Below are 20,359 nucleotides of genomic sequence, written 5' to 3' on the forward strand. Positions count from 1 at the left end.
TGAGAAAATGTTCGTGAATAGTTCAGCATCAGCAGAAATTTTGGAGAATGATTGAAGTCTCACCGGGCCTGAGGCATGTCATACTTTGAAAAGTCGAGCTCGTCGTTGTGAATGACGAATGGACCTCTTTGTCACTGTACATACTTCTGAGGTCTCGACACGCCACCGTCAAAAATAAATCCACATCAAGTGTCATGTTCGATAAGAGTATCACTCCAATCATTGGAGTTGTGCGTGTTTCACCGCCGGAAGTGCTGTCAGTCGGCCGCTCCCAACAATCTTTGCATCTTGTTGTAGCATAAAGATTGCCTTCATATTCCTCTACGTAAAGCCTGGAGCCATCCTGTGCACTGGACAAGGAAAATGACTAATTATTGTAGAGGAAGCCAGTGAGCCGTTGCCGATCGCTCGATTGACTGGCGCCTCTCGGCGGGTGGAGTCCTGAGCCGGCGAGTTGCGACTTGCGATACGCAACTTGAGACTTGCGAGTTAGACTCGACACTCCTCGGCACCCGGACTCCACTTGACAGAACCAGATGTATCATAATCTGGCATGGCTGTTCTGTTTGAGAGATGGTCTTTTCAGTAATATCCAATACCTGCGCTATCCGTAAGCCCCCATCTGAACCTTACCCTCTGTGTTGATGTCTGGTCATTCAGGCAGTATATAACGATGAGTCGCGCGCCAAGCCTGAGGGGCATATTTAAAGTCTCTCCGAGAACTGTTCTGTCTTATATTGGCCGTTGCCACCGACGTTGATACCTCTACAATGTCGAACGTGTCTGTCGCAAGCCTACTGGCTCAGGAAGAAGTGGTTGACTTTCAGCAAATGTGAGGAAGATGATACTTCCCGAGGTGTTCAACCGACGCATTTATGATCACTGTCACAGATACATCAACAACTACTGCTATCTCGCAGCTGCTGGTACGCCCCGGGTCGGACCATTATAAACGATCGAGCTTGACTAACAGACTGGATATGTTCAGCCCTCATCTTCTACGAGTACATCGTGACTTTTTCTCAAGAGGTTCATGTCATCTGGGGAGCCAGGCTGACCACTGTCACGGTCATCTTTGCTATTAACCGTTATATGCTCATGGTGGAAGGCATTAGTTTGGCACTGAATGTCGTCTGGTGGCATACTCCACTGGTAAGTCATGTCATGTCGTGCTGCGAGAGAATCGAGCACTCACCATCTATGCACGCATAGAGGTGAGCGGCGACGACCGCACCGTATGTTCAGCGCAATTGATTAATTGTCGCAGCTGCGATGCTGTCAACATATTGAACAAGGTGACAAGTGTTGTTCTTCAGGCTGTGACAGCAAGTCAGAGATTGTTTGACCTCAGATTTCATGAGGAGATTGACTAGTAAATCGTTAGGCTTTTCCGCATTCCGCACATATGCTATTAGCGGACACCAGGTCGTCCCTGCATTGCTGGTATTGCTACTGGGGGTAGCTCAAGTCGGCGACAACGTCGTGAGTATATATGTTCTCTGCCACCATATGTGTGTTGAGCACCACTGGGCAGGTTGCATATACAGAAGTCCAAGACACGCTCGTCGATTACATAGGCAGCTATCCTGTGTGTGACTATAAAACCCTTACATACGTCACGATATATGGGTAAGTGCCACGTCTACTTCTGCGACGTCGGCCCTTCTAGGTCTGACCTTGCTCTGTGTAGACGTGAGTTGAAGACTGATGAGTTATTTTTCTGACACGCATAATTCCTGCAGCCATCGCTTCGGTCGTCTGCCCGGCTGTATCTGACCTGATCGTGGTCCTTGTGACTTGGTACAAAACATTTCGACTCGCCATAGAAGTGCGGAAGTTACGGTTTAAAGGATCGATTGCGACGATGCTGATGAGAGATGGTGAGTATGTGTTGCTCTCTGGATACATGTGACACCTTACAAGCAGCGAATTCAAGGCACGCTCCACTTCATGTACGTCGGACTCTGTCGCAGCGCCTTGTCATGACTCTGTTCTTCCACCGTTCGTTAGGGCCCTTTTACTTCTCAACATCTTCAATATCCAATCCCAGTTTTCAGGGGTAGGTCTACCCGTACGAGTGCATGGCTACTTTAAATTGAAGTGAAAGCAGAGTCGGTATTCAGGCTGCGCCGCAATTTTCCTGCTACCGTAAGCGACCGACCATACCCAATTCAGCTCAACTCATGCTGACCGAGTCAATCAGAATGACATCAGTCCTGGTGTCACGCTTCATCCTCAATCTACGCCAGGTGTCTCTCGGCAGCGCGGGCTTGAATACGATTTCTCACAGCACCGTGGACACACCAGACCTTCCCTCTCGCCTGGTTGGCAACTTTGGCTCCGAGCTCCAGGACACGTCTCTTGTTTTTGAGGATGTCGAGGATAGCATGGAGGACGAGCAGAATGGAAGCGAGGACTGTGAGGCCTACGAGTTGGCGCAGGGGCAGTAGTCATCGTACAAGCTCTGCAATCGTTTCCGACATTGCCGACTCTGGCTGTAGCCCCAATTTGCACCTTGACATAATTTATCGGTCGCGATCTATCGCGATATCCGAGCAAAATGTTATGCTAAGCTGGCACGAAGCATGCGCTCAATATAGCATAAATAGCAAGGGGGAGATTCACCAGGCCAAAGCTGCATCCCGCTGCCGCAATGCTGAATGCTGTCCGCGATATAGACAAAAGTCGGCGAATTGATAAAGCATCGCAGTCTCACAAACAGTGGAGACACGTCGGTGGCTGGAAATGCCATCAGGCGTTGCGGAGTTTGAGATATTCAGGCACAGTTCGGCAGCAGCCGTGAGCATGAAAGTCTATGACCAGGGCGATGAATCGACGACGGTTGACGTTGAGGAGGGCAGGCAAGCCGACCAACGCAAAAATAACATCTACAAGTCTGTATTCCTTTACCAGGGTTCCAAGGCTCCTAACAGATTTCTCAAGCCATCCGGCCCGCATGCAAGCCCGGCAAAGCAAGCAGTATCGCTTCGTCTATTCGCAGAGTTAGTACTTCAAATCCCTTCGTCTATTTCTTACAATTATATCAAGTCCACGTTCTAGAGTCCTTCTAATTTGCTTCCCCCTTGTTCTCATCGTGCGCGAGCAACGAGCGCCCTATCATCTCTGCAGTCGAATACTAGTAAGTCCCAAAATCTACACTGGCATATAATCAAACTCGGCTTTGGGCTTAGGCAATCCCTGAGGCACTCAAAACGTCGTCAGAGTAGCGAAGAGATCCTAGTCACATATGCATCCAACATAATGTCAAGCACCGTCGGCGCCACATCGCACAGCACCTTCCTCATCCTCCCCGTCCTTCTTGTCGACAGTGAAGTCGAATTTCTTCGGGCCGCCCGTCATGATTAACGACACCAGGTTCGTCGTGCATGCCATGTGCGTCGCACCCGTCTCGGGGTTGATCATCTGCTCCGCGTTTCCATCTTCCGCCGTGATGAGCAGGATGTAGCCCGCCTCCTCACAGGCCTTGTATGGCCCCATCGTGACGGCCTTGTCCGTTGTGGAGATGGCCTCCACGGCTGCCTCGTACACGCTCGTGTGGCCACCCGTATGCGGCGGTGCAAAGTTGCACATCACGAATCACGAACTCCTTGTCGCCCTTGCGTATGACCTCCGCAACCTTGTTCGTAACGGCTTGGACGCTCATCTTGGGATCCTCGTCGTACGTCGTGACCTTAGGCGAGGAGATCATATGCCTCTCCTCGTTATAATACTGTTTCTCAAAACCGCCGTTGAAAAAGAACGTGACGGGTGCATTCTTCTGGGTTTCTGGGCATGGTCGAAGACGTGTTAGCAGGACAAAACACGATGTACACACCGGCTACGTGTGCCTGCTTAATGCCCTGATTCGCGAGCCATCCTGCGAGGATATTCGTCATCGATTGCGGCGGAAAAGCAACCGGGAGGGGGAACTCGGCGTTGCATTGTGGCATAGGTGTTGATATGCTAGAAAGCTGCGGCCAAAATGAGGGCTCAATCATATGCGAAAAACCCTACATACCAGGTCTTTCGGTACATCAACCTCAACGGGCTTGTCTGGGAGGCCAAGCATGGCGACCTGCATCCGTTCAGAGCGGTGGTTGAAGAATAAGAGCGTGTCGCCATCCTTGATGCGGCCCTCATTGCCGTTCACGATAATAGCTTCAAGAATTCCGAGTCCATCTCATCCTTCGCGTATCGTCCCTTAATCGTTTTCACGACGTCCTGCCCTTCTGGCCCAAGCCTTTCACGAGGTCATCCACGGCAATCTTGATGCGCTCCCACTGACGCTTGTCGCGGTCCATTGCATAGTAGCGACCCACAGCAGTCGCGATCTGACCGTGCTTCTCCTTCTCGATGAATGCGAGGAGCTCCTTGACGTATCCTCCGGCCGAGCGGGGCGCGATGTGCCGCGCAATCGATGAAGAAGTGGACGTAGACGCTCGGGACGCCGACCTCTTTCGCGGTCTCGAGCAGCGCGCACAGCTGGTTCGTTGTGCGAGTGCACGCCACCATCCGAGACCTATCATACCAGAGCACCGCATACATCAGAGCACCGCACGGTCAGCCGCCCTAGCAGAAATCCACGCAACACGTACGAGATCCAGCAAGTGCAGACAGTCGTTTCCCTCGTTTGCATACGTGCAGCTGGAGCCGACAATGACGGAGTTCTTGTGAAACTGCCGCTTCTTGATTAATACCGATCCTCACTATATCTTGCCTCCGCGCTTCGCATCATGATCAGCGCTGGTGACCGTGATCGAGAACTTCAACGTTGATGCTAGCCCGCAATATGCCAGTGGGTCGAGCAGGATTGGAGCGGCGGGTTAGGTGGCGCCTGGGTTGCCATCGCACTGCTCTTGGCACGGTTTTTGACAGATGGTATTTTGGGCATTCTCCGCGCTTCGCCGCTGCCGCCGCCTCTTTACTTGGCGCTGTCTATTGTAGTTGTTTTTGGACAATCTTCGATACATGTGCTATCCGTAAGCTTCCATCTGAACCTTACCCTCTGCATTCATGTGCGGTCAATCAGGCAGTATATAACGATGAGCTGCGCACCGATGAGCATCCTTAAAATCCCTCCGAGAACTGTTCTGTTTTGCATTGACCGTTATCACCGACGTTGATACCTCTACAATGTCGGACGCGTCAGCTGCAAGCATATTGGCTCAGGAAGTGGATTATTTACAGGATGAGTGAGGACGATGATACTTTCCGAGGCGTTCAACCGACGAGTTTGTGATCACTGTCACAGATACACCATCAACTACTGCAATCTCGCAGTTGCTGGTATGCCCCCGAGTCGGACCATTCTAAGCGATCGAACTTGACTTACAGACTGCACATGTTCAGCCCTCACCTTCTATGAGTACATTGTGACTTTTCCTCAAGAGGTCCACGTCATCTGGGGAGCCAGGTTGACCACTGTCACGGTCATCTTTGCCATCAACCGTTATCTGCTCATCGTACAAGGCGTTAGTAACGCACTGAATGTCATCTGGTGGCATACTCCACTGGTAAGTCATGTCGTGTCATGCTGCGAGTGAATCGAGCACTCACGATCTACGCATGCACAGAGGTGAGCGGCGACGACCACACCGTATGTTCAACGCAGTTAATAGATTGTCGAAGCTGCAATGCTGTCACCGTATTGAACGAGGTGACGACTGTTGTTCTTCAGGCTGTGACAGCAAGTCAGACATCGTTCGACCTCAAATTTCATGAAGAGATTGATTGACAAATCGTTAGGCTTTGCCGCGTTCCGCACATATGCTATTAGCGGACACCAGGTCGTCCCTGCATTGCTAGTATTGCTACTGGGGCTAGCTCAACTCGGCGGCTACTACATCGTGAGTACATATGTTCTCCGCCATCATATGTCTGTTAAGCACCTCTGCGCAGTTTGGATATGCAGAAATGTCATACGCGTTCGTCACTCACGTAGGCAGCTATCCAGTCTGTGAATGGAACCGCCACGAGTCCAGGGCGATATTGAACATGTAAGTACCACGTCCACCTCCGACGTCGGCCCCCTAGGACTGACCTTCCTCTGTGTAGATGTGAGTTGGAAGACCGATGAGTTGTTGCTCTGACACGCATGATTCCTGCAGCCTTCCTCCCGGCCGTCTGCCTGGCTGTATCTGACCTGATCGTGGTCCTTGTCACTTGGTACAAAACATTCCGACTCGCAATAGAAGTGCGGAAGCTACGGTTTAAAGGATCGATCGCGACGATGCTGATGAGAGACGGTGAGTATGTGTTGCGCTCTTGGTACTTGCTATGCCTGACAAGCAGCCAATTCAAGGCACGCTCCACTTCATGTACGTCGGACTCTGTCGCAGTGCCTTGTCATGACTCTGTTCTTCCACCGTTCGTTAGGGCCCTTTTATTTCTCAACATCTTCAATATCCAATCCCAGTTAACAGCGGTGGGTCTACCCGTACGAGTGCATGGCTACTTTGAATTGAATTGCATGCAGGATCAGTACCCAACCTCCGTCGCAAGTTTTCTGCTACCGTAAGCGACCGATCATACCCAATTCAGCTCAATGCATGCTTACCGAGTCAATCAGAATAACGTCAATCCTGGTGTCGCGCTTCATCCTCAATCTACGCCAGGTGTCTCTCGGCAGCGTGGGCTTGGATACGATTTCTAACAGCACCCTGGACACGCCGGACCTTCCCTCTCGCCTGGTTGGCAACTTTGGCGCCGAGCTCCAGGACACGTCTCTTGGTTTTGAGGACATCGAGGATGACACGGAGGACGAGCAGAATATTAGTGAGGACTGTGAGGCCTACGAGTTGACGCAGGTGCAGTAGTCATCGTACAAGCTACGCGATCGTTTTCATTAGTTCCGGCTCTGGTGACTGTGACCCGCATTTGCATCTTGACATACTTTATCGATCGCGATATCCGAGGAGAATATAAATATTATGCTAAGCTGGCACGAAGCATATGCTCAGTATAGAATAAATGGCAAGGGGGGATTCGCCAGGCCAAAAGCTGCATCCCGCTGCCGAAATGCTGGACGCTGCCCGAGACATAGACAAAAGTCCGCGAATTGGTAGGAGCAGTCAGTCCGTTGCACGTCCCAAATCAAGTTTACAGCATAGCCGCAGATTGTAAGGTGTCCGCACCATATTCAAAATAGGTCGGCAAATCCCGAAGGCGGACACGGTGGCGCCGGTGGCCCCCCTCTCGCGAGTCGCAGCGCTGGCTGGCACTGGATCTGAATTACTTGAAAAGATTTGCAGGAAGACTTCTGCACAACTCATACATGATCCATGCTGGCAATGGGAAGCACAAGTCGCATTGTAAACTTGCTCGATGTTCTGTTCATTCGTAGCGCAGTGATCAAAATGCCACCCGTTCAACTTGGCGTGACTCAGTCTTTAAGCAGCACAATAATAGTGCACTCCATTTATCTCTCGTGGCAATATGACTGTACTCATCGCCGACTCGGACAATGCAAGGATACTCTGCGATAGCCTCGACGACAACGATATGCCATTGCGACGACCCTCCCAATGCTCACAAGCCTAGATACACGTTCCCTTCAGCTTCCTGGAACTTCCTGCTAAGCTACATCCCCTCCATATCATTTCATTAAGCTGATATCCAGCTTCTTCAATTGCGTCACCACTTTCAACTATCAAGATCTACACAAACGCGGTCTGATTGACAGCACCTGAAATGATAGTATTCGCAGCTCCTTCCGCTCATCTCTGTGATTCAGCTGCAATGACGGCTTGTCGCTTCCTGAACAACACCTTCGCATCGCACGCGGGCAAGTTGTCATGCCAACACGTCCAGTTAGCTGGCCGTGTCGTCGTTCCTTCCAACTTCACATCATAGTTGAGAATGATGTGTGCCATCATAAGCTTCAGCTTGTTTGCTGCAAAAAACCGTCCCGGGCTGCATAATCAATCATAATCTATCAGCGAACGGTCCAAAAGCAGTCAGAATTGGACATAGACGTACCAGGCATGCTTCCCATGGCCGAAGGGAATGTATGTAGGGGAGGTGCTGGCAAACTGATGCTTTGTCCGCTCACTCTCCTCCGCGCGCATATCGGAGAATCGGAATGGCTCGAATACGTCTGCGCGTTTATAGTGCTTCTCATCATAGTGGGTAGCGAGAGCTGCCCCGGCGACGAGAGTGCCCGCGGGAAGATAGGTCCCATCAGAGAGGGTGTAGTCTTGGAGGACTTTACGCATCACGGCGACTGAAGGAAAAGGAAACAATCGGTTGGCACCCACTGTGAATGATCGCGGTGGAAGGTGGACTCACTGGAGACTATACCGTTGATCCGCTGTGACTCCCGCATGAAGCTGTCTAGTTTCCACATCTTGCCGACGGCGACTTTCGTCCATCCCTGTTCCTTGATGACTGCCTCAATTTCCTCTCTCATCGGCTGCATATATTCTGGGTTCGCAGCTAAGTGGTAAATGGCGTGGGTAATGCTCTGATAATGATAGCTTATTAGCGGCGATTCGATTGCGGCATTACTGTAGGCGCACATTGCTGGAGGTGTGGACAGCCGCGAAGTTGGAGGCCAGCACCGCCGAGACGACGACATCGGGCGACCCGCCCGTTTTCTTTGCTTCGTCCATCAACCACATGAGATAGTCGTTCTACAGCCGTCGCGGTGTGAGGCCGAAGCAAGCCTGACTCGGGGTGCGAGCTGATGACGTACAGGTTTGTCGGCCCATCCGTCTCCATACTCTCGCAAATTGCGCAGGCGTTCCTCCACGATCGGCTTTATGAAGATTCCTACTTTGCGAATCGCTATTTTGGACCACGGAAGCATACTGCCTACGATGCTGGACAATAAGCGGGTCAATGTATTTTATCATCAGTTGGTATCCATACATAAGGACGTACCCTTTGAACAGCTGAGGGACATAGGAGAGAATAATTCGTCCTTTGACGACATCGAATGTGAAGTTGACTACGGTGTTGAGGTATTCCTCGTTCCTGCCTACGCGGTATAATCGGCCAAGCTCGCGAATGAGGGTGACGACCACAGGCTCAGAAAAGGAGACTTACAAAACGGAAGACCAACAAACACGCGATTTGTCGCATGAGCCACGATTTTGGCCATGGAACGAATGACGGGAACAGCGACCCATTCTACATTCATACACGGTTCGTAAAACGTCTTGGCAGATTCTGGTGAACACAAACACTCGCCATCCCCTTGGACAGGTAGCACCTCTTTGAATGCGGTCTGAACTTCATCCGCGAGGTCCGCAAACACAACTCCCAGATTGCGGGTTAGCGGACCACGAATGGCGGCCATGTATATTGGATACTTTTCCGCATCCGGTGCGATGGTATACTTAGTTTGGATGAACTAGCGGGGACATGAGTGTCCGTCAGAAGCCGATGACCAACTCTGGATATAGAGGAAGACAAGCAACGGACCTCACGGAGCGCTTCCTCGAAATTCATGTGTGAATCTGGGACTTTGCACAACTCCTCGTTCATGTCCGAACCACTGACGACGACGAGCCAACGATCAACCATGGCGACCTTAAACACCTTGTACTGGACACCAATGCGACGCGATTAGATGGACGACTATGTATATCGGCCTATATAGCAGAATGGTTCAGGACACACCCTGCTGTAACCTTCTTGTAGAACCTCGGGGGCATGTCGGTAGTATCTGTATGCTCCCAGGTATGAGAGAAAAGGTGCAGATGGGCCGACTGTTGGAATGGAATAAAGCTAGATGCCAGTGTGGACTAGACATCAGGAAGTGTGGCAATTTGAGATACAGACAAGATGCTTACTGGGTCGAACCTCCATCGGACGAGAGCCAAGCCAGCTAATGCAGCAAGCAAGGCGCAGACAATCGGCAACGTATCGTTCATCGCGATGACGATCAGCTCCACCCTACAAGAACACTGAGGTAGCCTGAGAATTGGCAGGCAGGCATGGATGGACCCCGCCTTTTGAATGTTTCCGGTTTGGCCTCCGCGACCTGCTTGAGACAGCAAATTAACGTTCAGTTAGACTCATAAATCAGCCTTCGTACAGGAAGACAGTCGTTCCTTGGACCCCAGTTCTTAGCCCTCGCCTAACATTCAGTCATCAGGAAAACTCAAATCGACTTGTGGCTCGAGAACCTCCTTTTTGACTCGGACTTGTTGCTGGTATTGGCTTGTACAAGCGAATAAGTGCACAATAAGAAGCTTCCAACCCTGAACAAAGTTCAAAACAAGAAGGTCCTGAGACTTTCCCGAGCTTACTACGGATAAAAGTGTCCTAAGCCGGATTTGAGTGTTCCTGATGGTGACAAGAATGCGCTGCAATTGGAAAAGCGGCGACCACGCTGGACTACCTCCGACGTCGCGTTCAGCTCGCGATGGCAGAGACAGGTCGGTGCTTCCTCAGCCGCGTTTCACCTGTCTGTTTCTGATTACGTGCTCTGTGAAGACATGTCTCGGCCATCCCTGCATAGTCTCCGTAGCAGACCAAAAACAGATATCGATGACAATCGGTCGATATCCAATCCCTGCATCTTCTACTCAATCGTCCGCATAACAGCTTGACTGTCACGGCAAGACTCCGGTATCCTCATAGTATGACTGCTTCCTTTATTTGACGCTCCGGTGCCTGGTCAACCTTTATTACTGACCGTACAAGAACTCTATTCGCCGATCATCCGCACGTTCGAGGCTTGGGATCACAGCATCACTGTTAACAGCGAAATGGCCGTCGCATGTTTGCGCGAGTCTACTAGTTGTGGAAAAGTGTGTCATCGCCAACGAGATCCGGCTTACATCCTATAAATTGCAAGGGCATCCTTCACCCAGCCTAAGCCTCGAGATCGTTCTCAGCCCATCCATGGCTACTACCTGCGAAATCCAACAGTATGCGCGCAACTTAACGTGCAGAGCTTGCACTAACTCCTCCCTCTTCAGCACAAATATGAGCTCGCATTCATGCTCCAGCGCAGCTCTATACAAGGTTAGCGTGATAGCTCGGATCTTGCACTGGTAGGTATGCTGAAACCCAAGTCGTTGACTTCGCCAGGCTACAGTCGCTACATCTCAGAAGGCCATTTTCGATCTCTTAAACAAGCTCGGGGTACACTTCCCCGAATATAATCGCGATCTTGAGCTCGAGGCCGAAGTAAAGGCAGTCGTGCGACAATGGGGGCAGGGAAACATCATCGAACCGCTGGTCGCCAGTGCCCTCGTTCTCACCACGACCGCCTACAGCCATATCGCAAGTCTTGACACCAAGCTACAGATCACCCTCTTTACGATCTTGATCGGCGCATTGGACGACCCGTCCGTATTCGAGTCCCTACCCTCGCGCGAGTTCCATCAACTCATGTGCGTCGGAACCGTCCAGAAAGAGGAGTCAGTTCTTGGTGTATTTGCTGAGCTTCTTCGCAATATGTGGGCGCATTATCCAATGTTCACAGCCAACACAATTTGCACATCTGCACTCCGCTTCATCAACGCGTCCATCGCGGAGAACGACTTCGCACAAGCGTCGCTGGGATCGTGTGCGCTTCCGTTCGTGGAATACAAGCGGAGTATGAGTGCGACCACAGAAGCATACGCCTGTTTTATATGGGACAAAACGACCTTTCCTGACATCAATGCATACACTCGAGCCATTCCGTGAGTCGTAATCGCTCAACACAGTGTTATACGTGCCAATTAACGTTTCTTCGTTAGCGATACAATGCTCTACGTGAGCTATGTCAAGTGAATTGCGTTCAGCCAGAGTTTTGCGAATTTGTGGTACTGATTAATTCCGACTTTCAGTGACATCCTCTCTTTCTACAAGGAGGAGCTAGCGGGCGAGACGAGAAATTATATCCATGAACGAGCTTCTGTGACTGGCAAGACGACGGAAGAAACGCTCGCTGACGTCGTTTGTGACGTGGCCGATGCCGTCAAGCGCATCCGCAACATCCTGGGCGAAGGGCTAGCCAGGGATGCCTGGGAGAACTTTGCGGCCGGATACATCACAGTGCATACTCGTAGTCCCCGGTATCGCTTGCAGGAAGTCATTGGAGAAACGTACTTACTGGACATTAATACCTGTTGTTAAAGTTGAAGACGGAGTATTATATCCTTGGTGTCATTATTTACAGTACCTTTGAATATCGCCTGGACGACTTGCGTTTTTTTTTCCGGTCGATTTATGCGCGCGTGGAACAAGGCTTCGTGGCTTTTGAGTTTCTTGATATTGGGCGCTTTCAAAATCGCCCTGTCAGGTTCGAGATGAGTCCTCAACCACGCAGAATCCGGGTTCCCATCCTATTTTGACCAAATCGCCAGTGGATGCACAACTGTTACTCAATTTATTGCAGCTGAGGTCGACGCAATGAAAGTGCTTAGAGAGGTCGTCCCAGGAAGAAGGAGCGACGCCCCGCCAATGCCGGCCTCGAGGCTCTGACGTGTCGGGCAAAACGTCGTCCGACGAGTGGAACGAAATTGACCTGGACAGCCATCGAGATGAGTCCAGTGATAGCACTAAAGATGGAGATGAACCGTTCTTGAAGATACGCGCTTACTCGGGGCGCACGTTGCCCGAACGTATAAAGGAAGCGACGGTGGTTGCGATGAACGATCTGTGTCTGCAAACATGCATAACTGAGGGTTTCCAGGTGATATCTCGCCCTTCATGACGTTGCCGGTGTCACCATGACAGGTTGCATGTAATAGTTGTTCATGAAGTCGTTGGTATTGATACGCAAATACATTGCTTTATTGTTAGACCAGACACGGGTCGAGATTCTACACCATTCATTCGTGCACAGAACGTGGCCTACAGAGCATGAAGCCGTCTTGCCAAGCGTGCACCAGTTCCTGCAACTAAAAGCCAGCCGACATCGTCTCGCTCGAGGAAGTGCTACTGGCTCTGCTGGCATGACGCATCAATGCATCAAGACGGCAGGCGCAGCGCCACTCACGTCTTGCACGCAATCACAAACACGAAAACAGGAAGTTACAACAGTCCTGGATTGACCGATCAGCGACACAGATAGAGCAGTACAACACACAGCAAGACGAATGCGCAAATCGAGCCTCCAGTGCTCGTCTCATGGTCCCTCGCCCCTGCAAGTACCTGCCATCTGCTGTCCCAGCAGTCAGTTGGACGTCGAATTGGTGTCCGCGGTCGTTGCAAAGCCGACGCGCGAGTTGGTGGTGTCGAAGACGGAGTAGAAGCGCTCCAGGAAGGTGTAGCCGTTGATGAAGTCGAGACCCTCGCCGGACGGTGTGCCAGTTGAGCTGATGACGAGGTAGATGTCGTCGGCGCTGCCACCGATGGCGGTGTTCAGAGAACGCTATGATGAAAGGTGCCAGCGTTAGTACGCTGAGTGAAGGCATCGACGTATGCGAGACTCACAGGCCATGTCTGAGCGTTAGCAGTCAGCTCGAAGGAGGTCTAGATATGTTATTAAACGGCGAGAGTGAATAACCACCCTCAAGAAACAGCGAAACGAAGACATACCCCGCCAATGTTGAAGAACAGGCTCTGAAGATTGTCGTAATCTGTGCTGGAGATCGTCAACAAGCCGGTTGTCTCATCCTCTGTAGCACCAGTGGCCTCCATGTATGCACTGTATCCATCTACGCAGCAACATGTGTCAGGATAATCCCTGAATTTGAGACCATCAGGCTCACCGGTAGATAGCAGAATGAGAGTAGTTCCGGTGTCAACGATGCCAGCAGTCGACGCAAGGATGGACGTTCCCGAGGATCCATACGTAATGGACTGATCTATGCCCCAGTACTCGCTTGCAGGAGATGTCGTTGTGATAGACCTGAGTGGAAGATGTCGATCATTCGTGATTAGTGGAAAGGATCGTGTAACGCCTACGTGTAAGTGACGTCGCTAGTGGTCTTCGAATCGTCGACCCCACCGAATGTAAGCTCGCCGTTCGTGTCGTTATCCGAGGTGGTGGGCGCGAAGAAGATGCCGACAACGTTCTCAGCGATAGTGCCTTGCGAGAAGAGATTATCCGTAACTAAGATCCCATGCGTCAACAAAGCTTCCTGCAAGACGAGTAACGACCGTGTTCACCGGTCGGGACCTCATCGCTCGTCTCGCTCGTTGTGAAGCTTGATCGTCCGTTCTTGCGGGAGGCATCCTTATTATTATGCCTGCTGTGGCCACCGCCAGTGGCAGTATCCGCGTTTCCCGAGCTAACAGTACCGGCGGTCAAATCCTGCGGACCAAGCCTACCAATTGATCAGGTCAGCTATCAGATGAGCTGTGAGATCATTGCTCGTACCCAATGATACCATCAACACCAGAGAATCCTTCAGCTTCACTGGCAACGCCGATCGATTGTCCGGCGATCGTCAAATCACCAAGCGTGACCGTGTCCTCGAACTCAGTACCGGTGAACGCCCCAGAACCATACGTGACAGTCTGGTTCGATAAATTGATGAAAAATCGAATATGCTTATCAGCCGTGCACTTACCACACTATCGCCGGTGTTAACGGAAGTGGTTGTTTGCACGTACGCTTTGGCGGCGCCAACCCACGTGTTAGAAGAACCAGTATCGACCAAGAGCGTATCTGTACATTAGGTATAAGTAGCTGTCAAATCATGCACAGGGCATGATAGCTACAGTATGTCGGGGGGGAGCCAATGCCAACCTAGAAAAGACTCGCGGTCACCATAAATGCAGATGAAACTACCGATACCGTACGCACGCTGACAACATAATCCTCAGCCTGGTTGGTTGCAGCAATGTCACCGGTGGTGCCGTTCGTGCGGCGCTGATTCTTAGACGTCCGACCCTTGAAGTTCAGAGCGCGAGCCTGATCGCGCAGAACTATTGAAGTCATGCTCGTCGAGTTAGCCCGTTTGACCATGGGCAGCGTTATGCGATTGTTGCGGATCCGAATGGGCGTCGCCACCACGGCCAGCGCGAAGACGAGGGTCATGAGAAAGAATGAACGAAGAGCCATGGTGGCAGGGAGAAAGGAGAGACAGATCGACTGATGAGGCCTGCACTCCGCATGCTGCGCTCTTTATACCTCCGGGAAAAAGTATGAACGTGGACCGCATGGTGTGGGCATTCCGCACAGGAAGACTTGATTGTTGTCAAACAACGATCGTATTGGGCGTTGCGTGCTGCGCAAGGCACATTCCGGCTCGGCGCTAAGCATTGCAAGAGAGATATTTTTGACCCCATAAAAGACCGCCCTGTCGCCGCCCACATGTACATTCATTTTAGAGCCTCGCCTGACACAATCTGTTCCTGTCCAATAGACTTGAGGCATGTATGTTGCCTTACATCCGACGTCTATCGAGCGCAGATCCAGTGTGAGCAAGCTGGGGAACAGAAAGCCTACGATTTCTCTCGGGAGAACAATACAGATCTGACACGGTTGCCAAGTTACTGCCAGGTCGAGACTGCGAAAAATGCGGTTTGTATATCCCATGCTCTTACCACGCTTCGGGTCAATATGTGGTGGTCATTGTACGAACAGTTGACCTATTGAAGCACAACATTGTCGAGCTGCCCAGGAGGAAGACAAATGCGGTTCCCGCGACGGAAAAAAGTATTTGAAACGTCAGCTTTTTGAGAGATGGACCAAGTTGCACGGAGCTCGCATGCGCAGCTAGAGAGGAGCATAAGCACCAATGAATGGTAGCATCTGGTAGCATTGGCGTTCAGAACAGCGATGGTTGCTAGAGACAGCTGATCAGGACAATGTCAACCGCGGATGAATGGATTGACGGCGTCGTGGTCACGGGACTGCACCGCGGCCCCGCGGCCACAAGCTAGCAAGTTCCTTGCCGTTATATAGCAATCATACAACCTGATTCAAAGTGCTGCAGAGCTGAGGACAAAACAGAAATGATACAAGAGCATACAATGAAAACTACATAACCTTAACGCTCGCCGTCTTCATCATACACGTACTGTCCATAGATCGGCTTCCACTGCATCTCTTTTACCTTCTCCCTGACCTCCTCCTTCTTCCAGTCCACACCGGCTGTGCCTTCTTCTATAGCTTGCTGTGCCACTGCAACGGCCACCTCGAGATTCACAGCCGGCGAGTTACCAAAGTCAGGGAGGAGCGCGTCGTCGGGGTCCTTCAGGGCGGGTGCAAGTTCAGCGAGGCGACGCGTCCCGGCGATGATCATGGTGTCGGTCAAACTGCGAGACTTGGATGCGATAGCGCCGAATCCGAGGCCTGGGTAGATTAAGGCATCTAGAGAGCGCCGATTAGGGTCAAAGCGAAGGATGAGACTTCATACTACTCACTGTTGCATTCCGCAACTCTGAAAATCATTCTGTTCAGCAAACACGTCCATGACATATTGAGGCTTGCCCTCACATATATTCCTTTCCATTGGGCATCTTGCACGGCGGGAACGGACTGCCCGTCGCAAGTAGCGCCTTCCCATTCGTCCAATCGTTTGCGTTCTGCGGCGTGCATTCATGCAGCTTGCTCGGATTCGACAGCGGAAGAATGATCGGCCGCTCCGTGCCTTTCTCCATCTCCTTCACCACTTCCTCCGTGAACGCCCCCGCCTGCGTCGAGCACCCGATCAGCACCGTGGGCTTCACTCTCCGGACCACCTCCAACAAACCGATCTCCCCTTTATCGTTCGTCTCCGCACCCTCCCACTCATCATCAGGTCGTACGAACTCCTGCAGACCTTGGCGGATCTTGCCTGGCCCGAGAGATTCCTTGATCAGCCCGAAGCGATCGAGCATATAGAACCGCTTGTTCGCGTCGGAGATCGAGATGTTGTCGAGCGTGACCATGCCATCGCGCAACTGACGCGCGATGCCAAGACCTGCAGTTCCTGCGCCATAGATCACAATTCGCTGGTCTGCGAGCGTGGATTCCGTCACGCCAGCAGCCGCCATGACGGTCGCTAGTGTTACTGCGCCTGTCCCCTGCCTGTGATGACGCTTCGTGTGAAGCAATCAAATGATATGACGATCCAAAGTAGCACGTACACGTCATCGTTGAAAACTGCGTGCTTATCTCGGTAGATATCGAGGAGACGTTTCGCATTGTTCACGCCGAAATCTTCGAAATGAAGTAGGCAGTGCGGATGGTGCTTTCGCACCAGCTGCACGAACCTGTAAAACGATAGAGCCTCAGATCACAGGCATTTGACGATTTTGATCACTCACTTATCGATGAATTGGTCATACTCCTCGCCTCGAACGCGTTTATGAGGCCATCCCTTCGATATTCAGGAATCGAAGATGAATGGAGAAAGCAACGCGCCTCACCACATACAGCTGATCATTCAGTAACTCCTCGTTATCTGTACCAACGTCAAGCGTTACGCTCAGAGTCTTGGAAGGATTCACTCCAGCGAGTAAGCTGTAACCGAGAGCTCAGCAGACCGCTTGGAACAAATTTCCTCTGTAGCTCACGTGTAGATGGCAGCCTTTGCCGTGGCGATCTATGCGCCAAGTCATTATGGATAGTGCGCGCAGTTACCATGAGAGAAACTTACCCCAATTCCCTAAGATATCGGTACGCGAGTGATAGGTGAGACTCTAATCAACAAGATCAGCATTGGCCACAGAACTCACCCCGACGCCCTGATCCCCAATACCCAGGATCTGCTCTGCGTCCGAACAGACGATGAGATCGATATCTCGTCCTCTTGTTTGCTCAAGGAAATCTTGCTCCATAACATCTTGCTGAGGAAACGTAAGGTACAGCCCTTCGCTTCTCCGGAACAGGTGAGAGTAGTTCGAGATAGCCTCAGCCTGGGGATCACGTATTCAATCTAGCAGTCCTACGCCTCTTTCGTCCTTCACACACATACCTCCGTCGGCGTGTATATGATTGGCGTCAACTCCTCGAGATGCCTAGAGATTAACGCATAGTACAGCACCCAGTTCTGATCCTTAAGACTCTGTAGGAACGTATTCTTCCTGAGCGGCTCCGGACGAGCCTCAAGCTGATCATATGCCCTATCACATTGCTCGTCGAGCGTGTTGACGCGGTAGGGCAAGCGGCCTGTGAGCCCAAACGCTTTCCGCTCCTCCATGGTGAACGCTGTGCCCTTGTTCCATCGCGGGATGGTGATGATGGTCTGGCCACGCAGTGCGACCCTGAAAATGGGCTCTGAAGACATGGTGGATGCAGAACAGGGGAGTGATCAGACCGCGCACGTTCGAGCTATATTCGAAAGCCAGGATTGATGACGTCGCTTTTCCGGCACTTTTTGATCTGATGCCAGCCTTTGCGACGTGTGCAATCAAGTTATTCCAGTGAAGATAGGCTTTGAATTCGCATCTGTAGCAGCGTGTACCATGTAGGGATTGAATGGAGATGCAGAAAGGCTAGTCAACCGAGTTGGTATACTTTTTGTGAGTTTCGCACGGCGGCGGCGAAGACCTTCCTTTCTCGTACCATGCGCCACAAGTCAAACAAGCAGCAACACTCTTCCTCTGACGCGCTCTCCAGTGGCGTTGAGCACCAGTCACCTCCATCGCCATGTCGAAGTCGTCTCTCTCGTCGGTGGTCTCCAACCTGGTGCGGGCGCAGATGGGCACAGCGTCGTCGGGCACCGTGACCGACGAAGACCTCGACCGCCATGTCGCCGATCTGATCCTCAAGGAAGCCAAGCAGAAGGCAGAGCGCTATGGCAAGGACGGCATACGAGCTTACCTCCAGAGTGAATGGTGAGTAACGAGGCTCCGTACATGCATCCGGTTGTCTCACGCAACTGCTCTATAGTTCAGATAGCAATGCTCCGAAGACGAACAAGCGTTTTCTTTCGTCAATCATCCGCAGCACCGACGATCACAACAAGACCATTCTTAGAGCGCAAGCCCTTGCGGCGCAGGAGGTCCGGATTGAAAGGGAAGAGCAAGAGCGGCGCGAACGCCGACGGCGTGCAGAGGAAGCTGTCGAGGCGGAACGCCTGAGACGACTCATGGGTAGCGGCGGAAGAACAGATTGGGCGCACAATTGGGACAGAGGGGCGTCCAGGGACAGGAGACGGAGGGAGAGAAGCGGCGAGAGGAGAGATGACTATGACGACAAATCGGAGAGTTCACGGCGGCGGAAGTCGAGCAGGTCTGAACGCGAATATCGCCACCGACATCGCTCAAAGTCTACTGAACGCCGAGAACGGCGGGAGAAGAAGCGTTCAAAGCATGCAAGAGATAGAGAGAGGTACGATGACGGCGATGACGAGAACTGGGAGACACGAAGTCGAAGTCGAGACAGAAGCCGATCCCGGTCAAGGTCCCCGGAACGTGCTCGTCGGGAACGCGATGATGATGAACACAGGCAGAAACGAAGACATAACAGCACGGATGAGGCGAGATACCGTCTATCAAGTCGGTCTCCGAGCGAAAAGGCCCGCTCTCGTTCTCGTCGTCGTGAAGACTTGCATCGTCACAAGCGTCGGCGCTCCTCTTCTCCTACTGCCGACAACGGTGAGGAGTCGAGTACGCGTGAAAGACCTTCGTCTCAAGACCTGGAGCGCGCACTATCCGAGACGCTGGCCCGAGAAGAGCAGTTGCGCCTACAACTTAAGCGCATTGGCAAGAGCAAGGCAGAGGATCATGCAGATGCTCCTCTCAGCAGACGAAGCTCCCGTTCCCGTACACCATCTATCCCGAGAGACGCTGGTCGTAAAGCCAGGTCGCCGTCACCCGTTCCTCAATCGCCTAAAGCCGGCTCATCATCCTCTCACACCCTGCGCTCGTCAGCAAGTCCATCCCGATCACCACCCGAGCCACCATCGTCTCCTCCTCCCCTGCCTCCGCACCACCTACCTTCCAAGATGGACAAATACTTTGAATCCTCGTACGACCCACGCCTAGACGTGGCCCCGCTTCCCGTCCCGAAAGTACCCGCCACCGGTCTCATCGACGACGCCGACTTTGCCGGCTGGGACGCCATGCTGGAGGTGATTCGCCAACGCCGTGAGTACAAGGCGGAAAAAAAGATGCTTGAGCGGTGGGGCGTTGGAAAGGACAAAGACAAGAAGAAGAAGAAAGGCGACGATGAGGTGGCGTCTCGCTGGTCGGAGGGCGGGATGGAGATCATGAACATTGAGTACAAGAAGAGGGGCTCTGTGAGAGAGTGGGACCTTGGGAAGGAGGGATTTTAATGCTGTCTGTAGATCTTGGATACCCTTGTCAGTGACGTTTTCTTCTTACACGGTGTAGTAGTATATTTATCGATGATCCTCAATGCTGAACAGGATGATGTGTTCCCTTTTTCTCTCAATCTCGATGAATGAAACGCAGAACATATTCATACCACCTCGCAAGTCAGACTTCCGCATTCTACAACGCGTAAGCACAAGTTTGCGTTTTCCAGGACAACTTTTCCGGTAATTCAGCAGGTCGCGTTCACTTCGGTACTACG

At 51.9% G+C, this 20,359-nt stretch overlaps 10 protein-coding genes across 10 annotated transcripts; 5 read left to right on the forward strand and 5 right to left on the reverse strand.

Annotated features, from left to right (window-relative positions):
* Nucleotides 1-647: 647 nt before the first annotated feature.
* LAESUDRAFT_431580 (uncharacterized protein) lies at nucleotides 648-1,618 on the forward strand. The gene is made up of 6 exons (XM_040902443.1): nucleotides 648-832; nucleotides 892-926; nucleotides 989-1,152; nucleotides 1,268-1,329; nucleotides 1,385-1,482; nucleotides 1,535-1,618. Exons 1-5 carry the CDS (start codon nucleotides 771-773, stop codon nucleotides 1,413-1,415), a joined length of 354 nt encoding a protein of 117 aa, XP_040759955.1. The 5' UTR covers nucleotides 648-770; the 3' UTR covers nucleotides 1,416-1,482; nucleotides 1,535-1,618.
* Nucleotides 1,607-2,556, forward strand: LAESUDRAFT_730389 (uncharacterized protein). The gene is made up of 6 exons (XM_040909821.1): nucleotides 1,607-1,629; nucleotides 1,743-1,880; nucleotides 1,937-1,952; nucleotides 2,011-2,059; nucleotides 2,111-2,148; nucleotides 2,204-2,556. The coding sequence occupies exons 1-6, from the start codon at nucleotides 1,626-1,628 to the stop codon at nucleotides 2,448-2,450; spliced, it is 492 nt and encodes a 163-aa protein (XP_040759956.1). The 5' UTR covers nucleotides 1,607-1,625; the 3' UTR covers nucleotides 2,451-2,556.
* Nucleotides 2,557-3,008: 452 nt separating this feature from the next.
* On the reverse strand, nucleotides 3,009-4,069 carry LAESUDRAFT_815426 (uncharacterized protein; the record flags this gene model as incomplete). Its single annotated transcript, XM_040914687.1, has 4 exons — nucleotides 3,009-3,536; nucleotides 3,595-3,786; nucleotides 3,836-3,971; nucleotides 4,019-4,069. 4 exons carry the CDS (start codon nucleotides 4,067-4,069, stop codon nucleotides 3,265-3,267), a joined length of 651 nt encoding a protein of 216 aa, XP_040759957.1. The 3' UTR covers nucleotides 3,009-3,264.
* Nucleotides 4,070-4,211: 142 nt separating this feature from the next.
* On the reverse strand, nucleotides 4,212-4,526 carry LAESUDRAFT_762979 (uncharacterized protein; the record flags this gene model as incomplete). Its single annotated transcript, XM_040913180.1, has 1 exon — nucleotides 4,212-4,526. The coding sequence occupies one exon, from the start codon at nucleotides 4,524-4,526 to the stop codon at nucleotides 4,212-4,214; it is 315 nt and encodes a 104-aa protein (XP_040759958.1).
* A 607-nt stretch (nucleotides 4,527-5,133) lies between these two features.
* On the forward strand, nucleotides 5,134-6,914 carry LAESUDRAFT_730386 (uncharacterized protein; the record flags this gene model as incomplete). The annotated part of the gene is made up of 11 exons (XM_040909820.1): nucleotides 5,134-5,192; nucleotides 5,217-5,218; nucleotides 5,335-5,513; nucleotides 5,612-5,690; nucleotides 5,746-5,846; nucleotides 5,899-5,996; nucleotides 6,055-6,056; nucleotides 6,108-6,245; nucleotides 6,302-6,321; nucleotides 6,476-6,513; nucleotides 6,569-6,914. 11 exons carry the CDS (start codon nucleotides 5,134-5,136, stop codon nucleotides 6,813-6,815), a joined length of 963 nt encoding a protein of 320 aa, XP_040759959.1. The 3' UTR covers nucleotides 6,816-6,914.
* A 571-nt stretch (nucleotides 6,915-7,485) lies between these two features.
* Nucleotides 7,486-10,363, reverse strand: LAESUDRAFT_730403 (cytochrome P450). Its single transcript, XM_040909822.1, has 13 exons — nucleotides 10,254-10,363; nucleotides 10,040-10,205; nucleotides 9,795-9,988; nucleotides 9,622-9,729; nucleotides 9,424-9,546; nucleotides 9,190-9,352; nucleotides 9,046-9,129; nucleotides 8,881-8,977; nucleotides 8,693-8,819; nucleotides 8,517-8,630; nucleotides 8,287-8,461; nucleotides 7,978-8,221; nucleotides 7,486-7,911 (listed from the first exon to the last, which is right to left on the reverse strand). The coding sequence occupies exons 3-13, from the start codon at nucleotides 9,873-9,875 to the stop codon at nucleotides 7,716-7,718; spliced, it is 1,512 nt and encodes a 503-aa protein (XP_040759960.1). The 5' UTR covers nucleotides 9,876-9,988; nucleotides 10,040-10,205; nucleotides 10,254-10,363; the 3' UTR covers nucleotides 7,486-7,715.
* Nucleotides 10,364-10,851: 488 nt separating this feature from the next.
* LAESUDRAFT_762982 (terpenoid synthase) lies at nucleotides 10,852-12,075 on the forward strand (the record flags this gene model as incomplete). The annotated part of the gene is made up of 5 exons (XM_040913181.1): nucleotides 10,852-10,877; nucleotides 10,929-10,974; nucleotides 11,041-11,639; nucleotides 11,697-11,726; nucleotides 11,787-12,075. 5 exons carry the CDS (start codon nucleotides 10,852-10,854, stop codon nucleotides 12,073-12,075), a joined length of 990 nt encoding a protein of 329 aa, XP_040759961.1.
* A 1,042-nt stretch (nucleotides 12,076-13,117) lies between these two features.
* Nucleotides 13,118-14,953, reverse strand: LAESUDRAFT_762983 (acid protease; the record flags this gene model as incomplete). The annotated part of the gene is made up of 10 exons (XM_040913182.1): nucleotides 13,118-13,315; nucleotides 13,378-13,416; nucleotides 13,483-13,601; nucleotides 13,656-13,795; nucleotides 13,852-13,999; nucleotides 14,056-14,213; nucleotides 14,267-14,406; nucleotides 14,460-14,557; nucleotides 14,611-14,638; nucleotides 14,696-14,953. The coding sequence occupies 10 exons, from the start codon at nucleotides 14,951-14,953 to the stop codon at nucleotides 13,118-13,120; spliced, it is 1,326 nt and encodes a 441-aa protein (XP_040759962.1).
* A 931-nt stretch (nucleotides 14,954-15,884) lies between these two features.
* LAESUDRAFT_662288 (uncharacterized protein) lies at nucleotides 15,885-18,107 on the reverse strand (the record flags this gene model as incomplete). Its single annotated transcript, XM_040904981.1, has 9 exons — nucleotides 15,885-16,207; nucleotides 16,261-16,277; nucleotides 16,334-16,906; nucleotides 16,966-17,091; nucleotides 17,146-17,198; nucleotides 17,248-17,341; nucleotides 17,395-17,423; nucleotides 17,557-17,736; nucleotides 17,796-18,107. 9 exons carry the CDS (start codon nucleotides 18,105-18,107, stop codon nucleotides 15,885-15,887), a joined length of 1,707 nt encoding a protein of 568 aa, XP_040759963.1.
* A 362-nt stretch (nucleotides 18,108-18,469) lies between these two features.
* On the forward strand, nucleotides 18,470-20,313 carry LAESUDRAFT_752267 (uncharacterized protein; the record flags this gene model as incomplete). Its single annotated transcript, XM_040911718.1, has 3 exons — nucleotides 18,470-18,657; nucleotides 18,713-20,126; nucleotides 20,193-20,313. The coding sequence occupies 2 exons, from the start codon at nucleotides 18,470-18,472 to the stop codon at nucleotides 20,097-20,099; spliced, it is 1,575 nt and encodes a 524-aa protein (XP_040759964.1). The 3' UTR covers nucleotides 20,100-20,126; nucleotides 20,193-20,313.
* Between the last annotated feature and the right edge of the window lie 46 nt (nucleotides 20,314-20,359).

Source organism: Laetiporus sulphureus, assembly GCF_001632365.1.
Source record: "Laetiporus sulphureus 93-53 unplaced genomic scaffold LAESUscaffold_50, whole genome shotgun sequence".
Lineage (NCBI taxonomy): Eukaryota > Fungi > Basidiomycota > Agaricomycetes > Polyporales > Laetiporaceae > Laetiporus > Laetiporus sulphureus.